This window comes from Malus domestica, chromosome 05 (assembly GCF_042453785.1).
Source record: "Malus domestica chromosome 05, GDT2T_hap1".
Taxonomy (NCBI): Eukaryota; Viridiplantae; Streptophyta; class Magnoliopsida; order Rosales; family Rosaceae; genus Malus; species Malus domestica.
In genome coordinates this window covers 2,906,493-2,925,912 of record NC_091665.1, presented here as the reverse complement: position 1 = coordinate 2,925,912, position 19,420 = coordinate 2,906,493, and the positions used below count along the sequence as shown (strand labels likewise).

General features: G+C 42.6%; 2 protein-coding genes across 2 annotated transcripts; both read left to right on the top strand.

The window, feature by feature from the left end:
• The first annotated feature begins 6,691 nt into the window (after positions 1-6,691).
• Positions 6,692-8,306, top strand: LOC114819212 (glutathione hydrolase 1-like). Its single transcript, XM_029101786.2, has 4 exons — positions 6,692-6,916; positions 7,516-7,584; positions 7,671-8,024; positions 8,142-8,306. Exons 1-4 carry the CDS (start codon positions 6,692-6,694, stop codon positions 8,304-8,306), a joined length of 813 nt encoding a protein of 270 aa, XP_028957619.2.
• Positions 8,307-8,343: 37 nt separating this feature from the next.
• On the top strand, positions 8,344-9,610 carry LOC103437234 (putative inactive glutathione hydrolase 4). The gene is made up of 3 exons (XM_029103627.2): positions 8,344-8,375; positions 8,787-9,048; positions 9,419-9,610. The coding sequence occupies exons 1-3, from the start codon at positions 8,344-8,346 to the stop codon at positions 9,608-9,610; spliced, it is 486 nt and encodes a 161-aa protein (XP_028959460.2).
• The last annotated feature ends 9,810 nt before the right edge of the window (positions 9,611-19,420 follow it).

The window sequence follows — 19,420 nt, the reverse complement described above, 5'->3', positions numbered from 1 at the left end:
CTCCAACCGAGAAGTTTTCCTCACTCGGGAAATTAAGGGAGCACTATGTCAACATATATGCTTCACTCTCAAAGCTTCAACATACAAGCTTTAACAAAAAAAAAAAATTTAAAGAACTTAGTGAAGAAGGCCTTGATGTATTTAACACAATACGTTGAAATGAAGCAAAAATTGTTTATTGATATATTCGATAAGTTACAAATATGTACATATACATGAATCAAAATAAACAAACAAAAGGTAGCCTTCACAAAGGTTGTTCATGAGAAGTCTCAGCAATCGGCAGAGCCCCAGAAAGAGTAGGCACCAGAGGGTGATCATTCGAAGCCTCAGTACTGGGCAGAACCTCAGAAGGAGGAGGCACCGAAGGTTGATCATTTAGAGCTTCATTACGCGATACAGCCCCAGAAGACGAAGGCAATAGATGCCTTTGGAACAAACCCACAAACCTCTGATGATTAAGTAAAATCTGACCATTAGATTCCTGCAGCTGGTCAAGCTTCCTCTTCATGTTTGTAGCATAGTCATGTGTGAGCATGTGCAACTGTTTATTCTCATGCTTGAGCCCTCTGATTTCCTGTTTAAGACTTATCACTTCAGCTGCCAATGATTCAACTTGGTGGGTTCGAGCAAATAGGCGTTGGACCATAGTAGACACAAAACCTGCACATTGAACACTAAGAGTCAGAGAATCCTTAACAGCCAACTCATCAGACCGTTTGGAAAGTAGTCTGTTATCTTTAGGAGTGAGAAGGTTCCTGGTTACCACCGCAGCGGTCATATCATTCTTCATCACAAAGTCCCCAATGATAAGAGGACCATTAGGGGATAAGAAGGATGAGCGCCATATGTTGTCTTGAGAAGGCATGGTTGCCTCTTTACCAAAGTTCAAGTTAAAACGACGATTAGATGGGCTAGACATTCTCAAATGATGAAGGAGAAATGAGGTGCAATAAATCTCTTAAACTAAAAAATAAGGGGAAAATTCCTAAACAATAACTCTCTGAATGTACTTCTTGCACACAATTGGTGCCTTTATAAAAGAAAGGGTAACAAGGCCATTGATTCAAAATCGAAGAGGCACCACTCTTCAGATTTCGAAGAGGCAGCATTCTCCACACGCAACATCAGCTCCTCGGGTACCACATATAACTTTGCCAAAAATCTCTGACAAAGTTTAGACACATAAATTTTGAAGGTCCAGCTACCATAATATTACCCACAAGGGTAAAGGAACATCACCACTGCTTGATAACTAGAAAGTCCAAATGTGTGTCAACCTCTGTGCTGCGTGGCAAGGCAGACCAACAAAAATGCCCAACCTTTACTCACATTCGAGAAAACACTCCCAACAAGATTGCTTGCTCAAAAATCGAAGAGGCACAATTCTCCGAATCTCAAGAGCCGGACTTCCAACAAGATTATGTGCTCAAAAATCGAAGAGGCACCGCCCTTCGAATCTCGAGAGCCAAACTCCCAAAAGGATTACGTGCTCAAAAATCAAAGAGGCACCGCCCTCTGAATCTCGAGAACCAGACTCCCAACAGGATTACTTTCTCAAAAATCGAAGAGACACTGCTATTCGAATCTCAAGAGTTAGACTCCCCAACAAGATTGTTTTCTAAAAAATCGAAGAGGCACCGTTCTCCGAATCTCGAGAGCCAGACTCCCAACAGGATTACGTGCTCAAAAATTGAAGAGGCACCACCCTTCGAATCTCGAGAGCTAGACTCTTAACAGGATTACTTTCTCACAAATCGAAGAGGCACTGCTCTCCGAATCTGAAGAGTCAGACTCCCAACAGGATTGCCTTCTAAAAAATCGAAGAGGCACCGTTCTCTGAATCTCGAGAGCCAGATCCCCGACAGGATTGGTTGTTCGAAAACCAAAGAGGCATCTCTTTCCGAACTTCGAGAGCCAGATTTCCTTGGATAAAGCTTGTTTGCAATCTTCACACGCAATATCAGCTTTCCAGATACCACAAACCATTTTTTCAAAGTGCTCTGACAAAGTTAAAACACATGAAGCTTGCATGTCCCACTACATTGCTATGACTAAGAAGGGTAAAGGAATGACACTACTACTTGTTGTTAGGGAGATTCCTATATATGTCGACCTCCATCCTCCATAGCCAGGCAGACCTGCAAATAAAAAAAAATGCTCAACTTTTCTTCACATCCGAGAGGGCACTTTCAGCAGAGTCTCTCGAAATACTCAGCTTATTTTCTTCCCGATAATACCTCTGCAAACAAGCTACACCAGAGCAAGAGTATCTCATATTATCAAGGTTAAAAACAAGAGTATCCCATATCATACTTTTTCCCTGTCTTTTCCTTTGGCCTTGTTCTTACTTGCAAGACAAGGAGAAAAAGAGCAATCAATCAGCACTTGGAATCAAGCTTCCAGTCAGGAACTGACTGCCTGGAACCCCTTGCCTGATTACTTACCTAGCATTGCTCTCAAGTACTCATCTTCAACATCTTATGCTTTCAGAGAAGATACCACATCTGCCTGAGGAACAGATAGGGCAAGTGAGAAAGATACAAGGAAGCATGTGGAGACAAGCGTAACAATATACCTGCCGATACATCCACTACTTTGTCAACAGCAAAAGTATCACATATCATCAAGGTTGAACGTACTCTAGATTTGATGGACTTGTTTTGACCCTCAAATTCTTGAGTCGGCCTTATATTCTGGAGGAAACTAGAAAACCCTCCAGCCCAGTTCAAGAATGAGCTTGTGGAAAGTTACTTCTTCAAAAGCAAAAGTATCTCATATCATCTCTTTTCCATTTGCTTCTCTTTATCCTTGTTGCTGTTTATGACACAAGGAGAAGAAGAACAATCAACCGGAAGCTGAAGTCGAACCTCCGATCTAGGTTGCTTGCTTGGAAGTCTGATTGCTTACCTTGTCTGTTACCTCATTCGGCAAATCTCCTAGCTCGGCGACTTGGGGGACTCCTACTATAGGGTTTGTATCACACTTGACCAAGCCCGAAACTACAAGTAAGCTCCAAGTGAAATTGATACATTACCTTGTGCATCTTCATCGGTTAAGGATACCACCCCTGGATGGAGGAAAAGTACTTCCAGAGAAGATGTCACATCTACATATGAGACAGATAAGGCAAGTGAAACTGATACCACACTTTGGTACTTAGAAGTTTCTTGATTACTTAATGGCTTGGATCTTGCAAGTCCTGAACCGAGGAGCTTCCCTCACTCGGGAACTTAGGGGAGCACTGTTTGTACCATACTTGACCAATCCCGAAACTACTGAGCACCGGTCAACGTTATACCATCAAGGACCCAGAAGAGTTTCCCTCCAACCAAGAGGCCAATCACAGCGCGACACGTGTTGACATTAGAAGCCAATCATAGCGCGACACGTGTCAACATCAGAAGCCAATCACAACACGACACGTGTCAATGTCAGAATAAAACTAGAAACTCTCTTCTATAAATAGAGATAATTCTCTCACAATATTTCTTAATGTCATTTGTACTAAATCATTCACTAGTACTCACTAAAGGAGAGCTTGAACCTATGTACTTGTATAAACCCTTCACAATTAATGAGAACTCTTTTACTCCGTGGACGCAGCCAATCTGGGTGAACCATGTACGTCTTGTGTTTGCTTCCTTATCTCTATCCATTTGCATACTTATCTACACTAGTGACCGGAGCAATTTAGCGAAGGTCACAAACTTGATACTTTCTGTTGTACCAAAGTCCTCGCTGATTTTGTGCATCAACACACGTGCTGCTTAATTCTGTTGTAATATCATTAGTCTTTGTATCTTATTAATGGTTTATCACATGACTATCTCCTATAACATGTGACAAGTCTAACCAAATTGGATATCAACAACTTGAATAAAAATATAATATATATATAAATATATATATATATATATATATTATTCATCACCTAGTGACACATATTTAACCTAAGTACATGTGCAATATTTACTTATGGCCTAGAATATTATGACTGCCTTTAAACTATGTCACTTATACAATATGTGATTTATCAAACAACTGAATAAATCATTTATTCATGATTATATATATATATATATATATATATATATATATACACATATATATACACACACACACACATTTAGGCAATACCTAATATATATTGTTGATTTATGCAACATGTCATTTATCACACAACAGAATAAATCATTTATTCACAGAAGGCACACAGTACAATATTTTTGCCTTGACAAACTTTGTCAATTTGATTTATTCATTATATGGTCATACTTATACTGTCATTTATTGTCAGGAATTATTGAGCAACTAGATCCACTGATCAACATTGTTGCTGATTAAACAAGTCTACCAACTTATAGACTGATAAGCCTCGCGCTCATGGTGATCTCTTGTCTGACCGGACATCCACTTGCTTATCATCAACCAGGTGATTAAAAGTACGTACAGTACTCCAAAATTATTCGGCAGCCTGCCGCTATTATCACAAACCAAGTGATCAAAAGTACGCTCAGTACTCCAAAATTATTCGGCACCATGCCGCTATTATCACCAACTAGGCGATCAAAAGTACGCCCAGTACTCCAAAATTATTCTGCAGCCTATCGTTATTATCACCAACCAGGTGATCAAAAGTACGCCTAGTACTCCAAAATTATTCGGCAGCCTGCCGCTATTAGGTGATCAAAAGTACGTCCAGTACTCCAAAATTATACATGAGCATCATTCATGTCAATCATACATACACATTCATGACCATCATTCATGTCAACATTCATGAGCATAACTCATGTCAACATCCATGAGCATCACTCATGCCAACATCCATGAACATCACTCATGTCAATCAACATAAACATTTATGAGCATCACTCATGTTAATCAACTTCGAAAGCTTCATTTACAGAGCTCAAACTTCGAGAGCTCTAACTTCAAAAGCTTCATTTACAAAAACTCAAACTTCAAAGTTTCACTTGCAAAGCTTCAGTGCAGGGTATACAAATACCTCCTCCGAACAACCGCCACTTCGGCCCATACATGGATTGAATTTGAAGTCTCCAACCAACAACCTCTATTGATTGAAGACTTGAAGGACTACACTATGTACCATATATTGGGCGTCATGAAAAATACTTGGGGGACTTAGCCCATTATTTATGTATTGAGGAGCGAGCCCTTATTCTATAAAAAGGACACCCTCACTTTCATTAGAGAGCATCCATTATTCATGTACTGAGGAGCGAACCCTTATTTTATAAAAGGAACTCCTTCACCTTTATTAGAGAGCATCGTCGCCAGCTGAGCAACCGCCTCGCCGCGAGCATCACTCCTAACCCATTATTCATGTACTGAGGAACAAGCCTTTATTTTATAAAAGGCACTCCCTCACCTTCATTAGAAAGCATCACCGCCAGTTGAGCAACCGACTCGCCACAAGCATCACTCTTAGCCCATCACTTGTGTATTGAGGAGCGAGTCCTTATTCTATAAAAGGGACTCCCTCACCTTCAACGCCATAAGCCGAGCCAACCAAAGCAACATAAGCCATAAGCTGAGCAGCCTCGCAACATGTGCTACTTCTAGTTGAGCATCATTTCACTTTGGGCACCACCTCATATCGAGTATCAGTTCCAGACGACATCTAGTTACTTCGGCCCACACATGGACTGAATTTCAAGTCTCCAGCCAAAAGATTATCTTGACTGAAAACTTGGAGGACTACTGTTTGTACCATACTTAGGGCCTCCGTATTTAGATCTCGTATAAATACTCGGGGGACTCAAATGTAATTATGTAATAAATGAAGGGCAAATATGTAATAAGTGAGGATCCCTTATTCTATAAAAGGACCCCTCACTCTCCTCATTAAAGGAGGCCAATTCTTAAGCCATGAGAATCCTCACTCTCACCCTCAGAGGCTCTCACCCTTTCATCCTCACAATCCTCTCAGAGAAATAAAATATCAGTGTGGACGTAGCCTAAACATTGGGGTGAACCACGATACATCTTGTGTTATTTACTTTCTTGCAGATTCACGGTCGAATTTACGTTGTTCCAAGACCCCTCCGGTTTTGTGCATCAACACTTTCGTTAGCTAATTCTAGATAATACGTTAAAATTGAGATGTGTCTTGCACGTGAGATGGTAGAAATGTAACTTCATTGTAAACTCATTAAACCCACACAAGACATGTCAATTTTAAGGTTATTTTAACGGATTGGCTAACAGAGGTAAATACGGAGACCAATTTGACCAAATTAACCAATAATGTAAAACACAGGACCATTTTTATGTTTAAGCTTTTTTTCACCCAAGTCTATATAGTTGACTATTATTAGTCATTAGGTCCAAATTTGGAAACTCGACCTGTAATCTAAAATAAGTCACCCTAATAAGATTCAAAAGTGTGAAGTGAACCTTTAACTACTATTGAATTTACGACGAAAATAGTAAACATGTGTTTCTGCTGCTCCTGTTGCTAGTAGTTTAATTTCATTTGGTTGAGACTTGAGGGTTAAGACTTCTTTGTTGATTTGTATGATGAGGAACGCTCAACAAAATTCTATGCTTTCGCTTGCAGATCCGTTACCGTCGTTGTTGTTCACCATTGTACTTGTATTCCTTTCAAGCCTTAATGCTATGAGTGGTTCCACCAAAAGTAAGCGAGAGGTAATTTCAGTGCGCCATGCTGCTGTTGCCACATGATCTTCGATGTTCTAGAATTGGGATAAATGTGCTTCGTGAAGGTGGCAATGCCGTTGATGCATCAGTAGCCGCTGTTCTTCGCTTAGGGGTTGTGAATCCAGCATCAAGTGGGCTTGGAGGCGGAGCCTTCATGTTTATAAGGCTAGCCAGTGGGGAAGCACATGCCTTTGATATGAGAGAAACTGCACCCTTACTTGCTTCCGAGGTTCGTATTCTACATGCTTTACTGAACTCCTTTTCTCAATTGATTTTCACTTGAGTGCAAACAATCACCATCACGTGAAACATTCTGATGAGGAACATCACATTTTTAGCTGTTTTGATAATTACATTTTATTGATGAAAAAAAAAACCATCTGCATTTTTGTTTACCTCAGAAAATGTGAAATTTCACTTTTCATTGTAAAAATTTATTTTATGGTCATCAGAGATTAGAATGATCGTTAATTGGCTAGAAGGTTTTCTTTCCACTAGGATTCTTGGCAGGCAATGGAAGTCAAAAAACAACTTTGCTGAATTGATACTAATGATATGTTCTTTGATTCAACGATTCGTTATTGTATGAGTAAGTTCTTCTCTTAGATTTTGAATAGCTTAGAGCATACGCAGCGTTCAACAATCCACTCCTCTCAAATAATAGGACTTGGAATAACAACATGCTCGCTATTTTTCAATAATTTCGTTTCAAGTCTTTGCAACTATGAACACATGTGGGTAATTTGCCTTTATCTTTTTTAGATAGGAATTACACAAACAGTATCTATATACGTACCTTGAATTTGTGTCAAAATTTTCTATTTTCAGAATATGTATGCTGGCAATGAAACTCTGAAAGGTAAAGGCGCTCTCTCTGTAGCAATTCCAGGGGAACTGGCAGGTCTTCATGAAAACAACATGGAAGGCTTCCGTGGGAAAGACTTGTAAAACCTGCTGAGCGTCTTGCACGTTTGGGATTTAAGATTTCACCATACCTCCACATGCAAATGGTTAAGATGATATCAGGAATCTTGGCAGATGAGGGACTTCGTCATCCATTTACATTAAACGGGAGTCTTTTGAAGACAGGTGAGACATGCTGTAACATGAAACTGGCAGAGACACTCAGTCAAATTTCGAAGTTTGGTCCCATAGCCTTCTATAATGGATCAATTGGATCGAAATTGGTCAGAGATATTCAAAAGCTTGGAGGAATACGAACAATGAAGGATTTGCAAAATTATAAAGTTAAGCTGAGGAAGCCTGTATCTGCTGACACATTAGGGCTTAAAATATTGACTATGCCTCCTCCTTCTGGAGGTCCTCCGATGATACTTGTGAGTAAAGCTTTGTTCTTAATCTAGTGTTACGCAATTATTTGTGTTTCTTTTGTTGTCTCTTTTGAAGCTTCTAATAAGTTTAATATGAACTATCCTGGTAAATTCCACTCTCAGATGCTAAACATTCTTTCACAATATGGAAATGCTTCTGGAGTTTCTGATCCTCTTTGGACTCATTGGGAAATTGAATCTTTGAAACATGCTTTCGCCGTGAGGATGAATCTTGGTGACCCTGAGTTTGTAAATGTGACGAGTTCTAGCCGATATGCTTTCTCCTGAGTTTGCTGAGGAGTTAAAGAAAAGTATATATGACAACATGACTTTTGATCCCAGCCATTACGGTGGCAGGTAAGTTATTTGATTGGCAAGAAGTTAATTATCCATTAGATTATACATTCAGATAACTACTTGTTATTTTATTGGTAGCCAAATTCAAGTTGACAAAATTAGAATATACATCCATACAACGACGTTTACAAATTACTGCAATTTTGTGTTGAGAAGATCACTAAATTGATTATCATCTGTATTATTGCATTTATATTGGCAGTTAAAAATAATTTAACATTTCTAAAAGAAGTTTTGTTTGAAATGTATGGGATTTTAGTCTATGTTTATAGAAAAACCGCCTAAAAACTATAATGCGCTGTGTAACTTGCTCCCAGTCTCATATCTTTGGTTGTACTGTTCGTAGATATCCTATTATTACATATACTCCTCAACCAATAGTTGTCATTATAACGACTCGTTTCCTAACAGGTGGAGGCAAATCAATGACCATGGCACCAGTCATTTGTCTGTCATAGATCCTCAAGGAAATGCCATCTCCATGACTGGTACTGTGAATGGATACTTTGGTGCTAATGTATTGTCGTCGAGTACAGGGATTGTCTTAAACAATGAAATGGACGACTTCTCTATACCTGGAAATGATTCTACAGGTCTACCACCAGCACCACCCAATTTTATCAGGCCAGGAAAAAGGCCATTATCGCCCATGACACCAGCTATAATCCTAAAGGTAATGCGTAACCAATATGGAGAAATTATTAGAGAGAGAAATAGTAGATGGGAGAGAAAGACAGAGAAAGATACGAGAACTATATATATGAAGGCAACGGAAATATCAATGAAAAATTTGTTTTTTGGCATACAATTAGATTGATCATGTGCTAGCGGATTAATGGTTGGGAATGCTTCTAGGATAACTCTCTTGTTAAGTTGGAATAAAGCGTTTCACACTACTAGATCAGATTTATCAATTACACATATACTTTTCTCTAGTTAAAGTCCATCAGGAAATGAGTTGTAGAGAGTGACATAAATTATCGTACTACAGTGGTCGTATTATTTCAAACCTACATTCAATGTCTTGTTTATATGCGTGACAGGATGGCCAACTAAAAGCTGTCGTGGGCGCAAGTATGGGAGCCTTGATCATTCCTGCGACTGCAGAGGTTCTCGTAAACCATTTTGCTAGGGGAATGGATCCACTCTCTTCTGTCATGGCTCCTGTTAAGGAATCTCCTACATCAAAGGAGATCAGTTCGTCAACAACACAATCTGCTCCATCAACCGTATGAAAGTCAACTATGATATATGCTATGCTGTCTTTCCTATTCTATTTGATTAGGATTGATTCAGTCATTCAAGTATGATTGTATTTACCATATTAGGATTGTATTCAAAGTGTATATAATCACAGACCTGTACCAATAAATAAATCAATGAAATATACCTACTCTTATATGGTATCACGAGCCCAAAAACTCCAACGAGCAATTTTTTTTTCTGATCCCTCTCTTCCCTGTCTTCATCCATGGCCACTGACGCCTCTACAACCAACCCTCTACCAGAGCTCAACTCCACTACTCCCACCTTGATCACAATCAACGCTACAGCCCAACTACCTGTGAAACTCACACCCACCAATTACCCATCCTGGCGTGCTCAGTTCAACGCCCTCCTTTACGGCTATGACCTCATGGGTTATGTGGATGGATCTAATCCCTGCCCATCAACCGCTCAAACCGTGCTTCGCACCTTTTGGATTCGGCAAGATCAACTCCTCCTTCATGCGATTCTTGCTTCCGTATCACCGCAGGTTATCTCCCTTATTGCCTCTGCCAAGACATCCAAGGAGGCTTGGGATAAACTTCTCCATCTCTTTGCTAGCAAAGCCCGTGCCCGCGTTCTTGGTCTCAAAGAACGCCTTACTCTCCTACGCCGTGAGAACAAGCCTGTCTCTGAGTATCTGCAAGAAGTCCGTGTTATTGCAGATGAGCTCGCCATCATTGATGTCCCTCTCTCTGATGACGATCTCCTCCTCTACATTCTTAATGGTGTTGGCTCTGACTTCAAGGAAATTGTTGCGGTCGTTCGTTCCCGCGACACCTCAATCTCTTTTGAAAACCTGCATGACAAACTGGTTGAACATGAAGCTGCTCTCAAGCGTGATGATACCGTTGTTACAGCCCCAGTGATCACTGCCAATGTCACTCAGACATCTCGCTCCCACACCTCAACCCGTGGCTACCGCTCTCACAACTCCAACTCCAACCGTGGGTCCTTTGCCTTTCGCAATCCTTCTTGTGGTTCCTTCGGGCACCCCCACACATCTTCCATTGACACCAATTCTCGTACTTCCTACAAGCCCCCCCAACAATCTTTCACCGACAATGGTCGCCGCTCTACCAACATGAACAACACAGGTTATCGTGGTTTCTGTCAATGGTGTGGCACTCAAGGTCATAGTAACAAACGCTGCCCTCAACTCCAATCTGGATCTCACAGTCCGCCAGTGGCAAATCCTACCATCCATGGCCGGTCCACCTCTTCTCCAACATGGTTACTTGATTCCGGTGCCTCTCACCATGTTACCTCCAATGTCAACACTCTTTCTGGTGCCTCTACCTATGATGGTCTTGATGAAATAATTATTGGTAATGGTTCAGGTTTGGGTATCACTCATGTCGGTTCAACCACCTTACCCTCCTCATCCTCCCAATCTTTCAACTTATCAAATGTTCTGTGTGTTCCTTCTATGCAAAAAGACATTATTTCTATCTCTAAATTTAATAAACAAAATAATACCTCTATTGAACTTTTTCCTGATTTCTTTCATGTCAAGGATCTGAGCACGGGGGCGGTTCTTCTTCGAGGCCCGAGTAAGGATGATGTGTACGAGTGGTCTCCCAAATCCTTTTGTCAACCACAAGCTATGGTGGGTGTGGTGGTCTCTCCCAACCTTTGGCATCGTCGTCTTGGTCATCCCTGCCACAAAACTCTCCAACAAGTCCTTCGTATGTCTTCCATTAATGTGTCTTCCAAGTTGTTCAAGTCTGTTTGTCATTCCTGTCTATGTAATAAAAGCCATAGGCTCCCGTTTGGTACTTCGTCTCTCACCAGTCATGGTCCTTTGGATCTCCTTTATAGTGATGTTTGGGGCCCTGCTCCGTACTCTTCTATTGATGGTTTTTCCTACTATGTTATCTTCGTTGACCATTTTACAAAATACATATGGCTCTACCCTCTCAAAAAAGAAATCTGATGTGTTTTCCACTTTTGTCACCTTCAAAGCAATTGTTGAAAATTACTTCAAAAGAAAAATCACTAGATTATACACTGATGGTGGGGCGAATTCATCAAACTCTAACATTTTCTCTCATCAAATGGCATCACCCATCTTCTTACACCACCTCACACTCCTCAACACAATGGAGTCGCCGAACGACGACATCGTCATATTGTTGAAACTGGTCTCACCCTTCTTCATCAAGCTTCTTTACCTCTCACCTATTGGTCTTATGCCTTTAAAACAGCTGCCTATCTTATCAACCGCATGCCTACTCCGCTTCTTCATAATCTCTCCCCATTCACTCAACTCTTTGATGAACAACCCAATTACTCCCGTCTTCGTACATTTGGGTGCTTGTGTTTTCCTTGGTTACGTCCTTACAATTCCAATAAATTACTCCCTCGTTCCCGCCCATGTCTCTTCCTTGGTTACTCATCTAATCAAAGTGCTTTTCAGTGTCTTGATCTTTCCTCCAAAAAACTTTTTATCTCTCGGCATGTTCAATTCGATGAGTCCACTTTTCCTTTTGCCAACCTCCCTTCCTCCATTCCCCATGTCACTGTTGATAACTCTCACACTTGGGTCTCCTCTCTTTCTCCAGTTACTCATATTCCTATTCACTTCCCCCCCAGGCCTGTTGAGTCGGTTGTTTCTTCTTCGCTGCCACCACATGTCACATCATCATCATCAGAATCTGCCACTGTCTCAGAACCGTCCCCATCTGCTGCCCTGGCCCCTATTACTGCTGCTACCACTCATCTCTTACCGTCACCCAACCACCAAGCCTTGGCCCCTACCTCTACCACACCTCTATTCCCCCCACCACATTTTCCAGCCCAAACTGACCACGTCCAGCCTCCTCCTCCTCTCAACCCCGTTCGTACATACACTAGAAACCCTCATAGGACTGTTGTCACCTTTCCATCATCTGACCCACACCCCCCCAACCCCCCCGTACCTCCTGTGCTCCCCGATCATTCCATGATCAGCCGTGCCAAATCCGGTATCCATAAACCCAATCCTCGGTATGCTATGACTGCTACTAAACATCCCATTCTCTCCTCAGTTGAACCGACATGTGTTTCCCAGGCTGTCAAGGATCCCCTTTGGCGGCATGCAATGTCCAATGAGTTCAATGCGTTAATTCGCAATGGTACATGGGAGCTCGTTCCCTCCCTCCCCTTTCACAATCTTATTGGTTGTAAGTGGGTGTTTTGTATCAAACGGCATCCTGATGGCACTATTGACAGGTACAAGGCACGCTTAGTTGCCAAGGGTTTTCACCAACGCCCTGGTGTTGATTTTTCCGATACTTTCAGTCCGGTGGTCAAACCTACTACCATACGCATTGTTTTGCATCTTGCCGTGACTCATGGGTGGCCCATTCGTCAGTTGGACGTTAACAATGCTTTCCTTCATGGCACCATCCGTGAAAATGTCTATATGGTCCAACCGCCTGGTTTTGTTGACTCTAATCATCCATCTCATGTGTGTAAATTGAGGAAAGCCCTCTATGGCCTCAAACAGGCTCCCCGGGCATGGTACAAGGAATTACACTCATTTCTGCTCTCCCATGGCTTTGTCAATGCCATCTCTGATGCCTCACTCTTTCTCTTGAAAAATGGGACTGCTGTAATTTATTTTTTGGTTTATGTTGATGATCTTCTTATTACAGGCAATGATTCCTCACTTGTAGCAAAGTTCATCCAACTATTGGCAACTCGGTTCTCCGTCAAAGACCTGGGCTCCTTACATTACTTTCTTGGTGTTGAGGTTCTTCCCACCGCCACTGGTCTTTTCCTCTCTCAGCACAAGTACATTCATGATCTTCTCGTCATAGCAAAGATGGATGGTGCCAAGGCTGTCAGTACGCCTCTCTCCACCACTCACTCACTCATGCTCCATGATGGCTCATCCTTAACGGATGCCACTCCCTACCGTCGTCTTGTTGGTGGTTTTCAATACCTCAGCCTTACACGTCCTGACATCTCCTTCGCAGTCAATAAGCTCTCTCAATTCATGCATTCTCCTTCCGAGACTCACTGGCAAGCACTCAAGCGTCTTCTTCGCTACTTGAAGGGTACCATCTCCTTTGGCCTTCATCTTTGTCGTCGCCCCTCTCATCGTCTCTATGCCTTTTCCGATGCTGACTGGGCTGGTGACCGTGATGATCGCAAGTCTACGACTGGCTATGTTGTCTATCTTGGTGGAAATCTCATCTCTTGGAGCTCCCGTAAGCAGCGGTCTGTCTCTCGCTCCTCCACCGAAGCCGAATATCGGGCCATTGCTGCCACCACTGCTGAACTCATATGGATTCAGTCCTTACTGCGTGAACTTGGCGTTTCTCTCCCCGCAACACCTGTTGTTTCTTGTGATAACATTGGAGCCATGTTCTATTGTGCTAATCCTGTCCTACATTCCCGTATGAAACATATCGATATTGATTTTCAGTTTGTACAGGATCGCGTCACTCGTGGTCTTCTTCAAGTGTCTCATGTCTCCACTACTGATCAGCTTGCTGACGCTCTCACCAAACCCTTGCCACGTCCTCGTTTCCATCTACTTCGTTCCAAGATCGGTGTCTCCGATGGTGCCACCGTCTTGCGAGGGCGTGTTAAGGAATCTCCTACATCAAAGGAGATCAGTTCGTCAACAACACAATCTGCTCCATCAACCGTATGAAAGTCAACTATGATATATGCTATGCTGTCTTTCCTATTCTATTTGATTAGGATTGATTCAGTCATTCAAGTATGATTGTATTTACCATATTAGGATTGTATTCAAAGTGTATATAATCACAGACCTGTACCAATAAATAAATCAATGAAATATACCTACTTTTATAGCTCCAAGGGTCTATCATCAGGTTCCCATGTAACTTTTCTCTATCTTTTTTCTTACTTGAGCTGTCTTTTGTTTGACTAAAAGAGAGGTTTCCTTATTCAAATAGAGTCATAATTTCAATTTAGTTATCAATTAAACCTACCGATAAGAAGAATTTCTGCATAAGCAGCTATTACCTAATGCGGTTCATTATAAGAACTGGACGTCCGTGACTGGCGATCACTTCGAAGTTCCTGCTCAAATTAGGAGAGTCTTACAAAAGAAGGGCCATGTCCTAGAGCCCTCTCCTTCTGGGGCTATTTGCCAGTTTATAGTTCAAGATATAAGGGCTTTGAAGGATAATGGATGCGTTCTGGAGATTGTGGCAGTGAGCGTTCCAAGAAAAGGTGGGGTTCCTGCTGGTTTCTAAAAGTGTGTACTGTTGCTATGGAAGTGAAGCTAGTTGCCGTTCTTGTTCCGACGCTAGCATTCTCTCCCTTTTGCTTTAAGGTGTGTTTGTACCGTACTTGACCAATCCCGAAATTACTGAGCACCGGTCAACGTTATACCGTCAAGGACCCAGAAGAGTTTCCCTCCAACCAGGAGGCCAATTATAGCATGACACGTGTCGACATCAGAAGCCAATCATAGCGCGACACGTGTTAACATCAGAAGCCAATCACAACACGACACGTGTCAATGTTAGAATGAAACTAGAAACTCTCTTCTATAAATAGAGATCATTCTCTCACAATATTTCCTAATGTCATTTGTACTACATCATTCACTCGTACTCACTAAAGGAGAGCTTGAACCTATGTACTTGTGTAAACCCTTCACAATTAATGAGAACTCCTCTACTCCGTGGACGTAGCCAATCTGGGTGAACCACGTACATCTTGTGTTTGCTTCCCTGTCCCTATCCATTTACATACTTATCCACACTAGTGACCGGAGCAATCTAGCGAAGGTAACAAACTTAACACTTTCTGTTGTACCAAAGTCTTCACTGATTTTGTGCATCAACATTTGGCGCCATCTGTGGGAACAACACTTATTCCCACTTTCTTCAGCTTTGTCAAGCTGGTTTCCACCGTTCGTACACTCTCTTTTGACCAGGCATCCCTCTCCAACATGGGTAGCGAAGGAAGCCACAGCACACAGAATGACACTCCTCTTGCACCTAGTGCGAAGCAATGAAAGAAGGAAGGAAAAAGGGTTGCTCTTCAAGCTAAAGTCGATAAGCTAGAAGCTAAAAACAACAAGATAGCAATGAAGAATGAGGTCCTCCAAGAGCAGTATGAGAAGCTCTTTGAGACGCTCCATGAAACTATGCGTACTCAAACACGCGAGCTTGTTGCCCCTATGGACATTAACCATCATCTGGGTGCCCCCCAACACGGAGGGTCACCTTCCTTCGACATGGGTATCCCTGATGAGGAGCGAGCTAATCATCAAAACATTGATCAACATGAGACTTCTCTCAACCCAGCTGCTTCGACCCGAAGTAGGAGAAGTTGAGGAAGACACCTCCTTACAGAAGGGTTGGAAGGATCGAAAGCCGTTTATCGTGACTGCCGAGACTTCCTAAAGCAACGTCGAGAGAATCCCCTCCACATATGCTCGAAGATCAATGACCCAAGGGTTTATGAAAGACTCAGTCCCCTCCCACGACCCAGGCCAGCTGCCAATTTAGGGAAGGAACGGCATGTCCTAGAGGAACATGAAGGTACAGGGGACCTTGAGGTATTCCGACAAACTCGCCCTAGAAGTCAGTACGGCGAATCCAAGGAAAAATCACACGCCCTTGCTAAAACTTTCCTACTTCCAAAAGGCGATGGGGACTTACGAAAGAAAATCCCAGTGGTACATGACTCCACTCAAGACCCCCTTGTCCTACAGCTCATTGAGGAAGTAAACAAGTTGAAGGTCGAACGTCAGGCCGAGATACCTGACTGGAACCAACCCAGGCCTGGCCCTCTTACAAGGAGGATCCACGACACCCCCTTTAAGCGAAGACAAAACAAAAGCTTGGTTTACAACTCTATACTGGAAGGGAGGATCCAATTGAACACCTTAACCTCTTTGAGTCCACCATGGCATATCGGATGCACACCGACGAAGAGCGATGTCTTCTCTTCCCCTCCACCCTCTTTGGCGGAGCTCTAAATTGGTATTACCTTCTTCCACCTGAGACAGTAGACTCATTTGAGGAACTGAGGAACCTGTTTGTCTCTCAACACATATTCTAGACCGATCGCTCGCATTCTGCAGATGACTTGTACACTATTCGCCAGAAGCTGGACGAGTCACTACGAGAGTATGTTGGTCGTTTCAGCCATGAGTATTCTCGCTGCGCTGAGGCAGATGACAAGACCGCCCTCAAGGCCTTCACGGCAGGCCTACGTGATTGTTTCTTCAAGTACATGATCAATGCCAACACTTGGAAGACTTACTCTGAGGTGATGGCACATGCTTACAACCATGCCTCGGCCGAGGCAAGGACATATCAAGGGAAACCACCCACAACCACTCCTTATCAGCAAGTAGGGAGTGGAAGCCAGATCCAACCAAATGAGAAGACCTCGACCTTCCAAACGGCAGCAGTGCCTCCCCCTACCTTACTTAATACTTTGCCAAGTTAACAGACATATCAATCTCAGGGCAAAAGGAAAGATATACATCTTCACCAGTCTCATTTTAGTAAAAGGAGTAAGGGACACTACTGCGATAACCAAGGGTATCACCATGATAATCCCCGACCACAAGCAATCAACACAGTGGGTCAAGCACGTTTCAGGACAGCCCCTACCGCAAGGTATAAGGCATACACACCTTTGAACGCCACATGCGTGGCCATTTACCCCAACATAGCACACTTGATACCGAAGCCAAAGCCGAGGCATTCGGATTACAAGCCCACGAAGAACACGGACACGTTTTACTACTACCACGAACATAACGGCCATGACAGCGAGAAGTGTATCACCCTTCGTGATCATATTGAAGCTTTGGCACGTGAAGGAAAAATTGATCAATTCCTCATTCACTCTCCAAGGGGTAACCGTAACCAACGCCAGGTGAATGTGATATATTCCATAAGTGGTGGCACACCCATATCTAAATCTTCCAACAGGGCCATGAAAAATAGTGAACGAGCTTTAAGGTCTGGGCACCAAGTGTTTCACGTGGAAGACATCAGGGGAGGTAAGTATCAAAAGCCTAACTGGGATCCAATATGTTTCCACCCTGAGGAAGAAAGAGGTATCATTTACCCTCACAACGACCCACTGATCGTGGAAGCTCACATAGCCAACTTTGAAGTATGACGAATCTTGGTAGACACGGGGGCTTCAGTCAATATCATGTTTGCTGAAGCTTTCAGGGCACTTAATGTAGCTGAACACTTGCTCGATTGCTCGATTTCCCCTTTGATAAGCTTCTCCGGTGATATCGTGCAACCTTTGGGGAGCATACACTTACCTTTGACCATTGGTACATGCCCTTACACAGCTACCATTACCACTAACTTCCTGGTGGTTAATTGCCCAACGGCATACAATGTCATCTTCAGACGCACAGGCATCAATGATCTCAAGGCCATGGTATCCACATATATGTTGTTGATGAAATTTCCAACCCCCTATGGCAATGATTACATTAGAGGAGATTAACTTAGTGCATGATCATGTTACAACACTTCGATCAAGCAACAGCACATGTCTGTGCCCAAGGAAACCCTTTCTATACGTGACCAAGTCATAAAGACCAGCCCAGACGAAGCCAACTTGGATCTTCATGGTGGCAACAGTCAACCCGACGATCTTCGAGATGACTCTTTCATCCAATAAGCACAACCTGCTGAAGAGTTGGAGAATGTCTCTATCTCAAAAGATTATCTGGATCGCATGGTGAAGATTGGCACTACCTTGTCACCACCAATTCGGTTGGCATTGATCTCTTTTTTTGCAAGAGAACACTTAGGTCTTCGCCTGGTCATACGAGGACATGCCAGACATCTCTCCCGATATCTGTCATCGCTTAAGTATTGACCCCAAGACCAAGCTAGTGAGACAGAAGCGAAGATCTTATGACGTTGAACGGTACAAGGCAATGAAGGCAGAAGTTGAAAAACTCAAAGGCATAGGCTTCGTCCGCAAAGTCAATTATCCAACGTGGGTAGCAAATGTTGTCCTTGTTAAGAAGAATCTGCACAAGGAAAGTCTCCTGCTCCAAAAGGTCTTGTGGAGAATGTGTGTCGATTACACCGACCTAAACAAAGGATGCCCGAAGGATAGCTTTCCTTTTCCTCTCATAAACAGACTTATAGACTATACGGCAGGGTGTGAACTTCTGAGCTTCATGGATGCTTACTCAGGATATAACCAAATCCTCATGAACCCTCCAGACTAAGAACACACAACCTTCACTACTGACAAGGGACTATATTACTATAAAGTCATGCCCTTCGGCCTAAAGAATGTAGGAGCAACTTATCAGAGACTGGTCAATTCAATGTTCACCGAACAGATTGGGAATAGCATGGAAGTTTACGTTGATGATATGTTAGTCAAGAGCAAACATGCCGACCAACACATCACCAACTTATCTGAAACTTTCACCATTCTGAAGAGGTATCGAATGAGGTTGAACCCCAACAAATGTGCCTTCGGCATAGGCTCTGGCAAATTCTTAGGCTTCATGATAAGCCAACGAGGCATTGAGGCTAATCCCGAGAAGATCAAAGCAATCCTCGACATGAAGGAACCGGTAACTTCAAAAGACATCCAGAGCCTTACTGGCAATGTGGCAGCCTTAACTAGGTTCATCTCTAAGGCCATAGACAGATGTGCTCATTTCTTCAAAGCATTTAAGGGAAGTAAGAAGTACATTACATGGATTGATGAATGTGCTAAGGCATTCAAGAACCTCAAAGACTACATGAGTAAAGCCCATTTGCTCTCCAAACCTGAGGTTGGTGACACTCTCA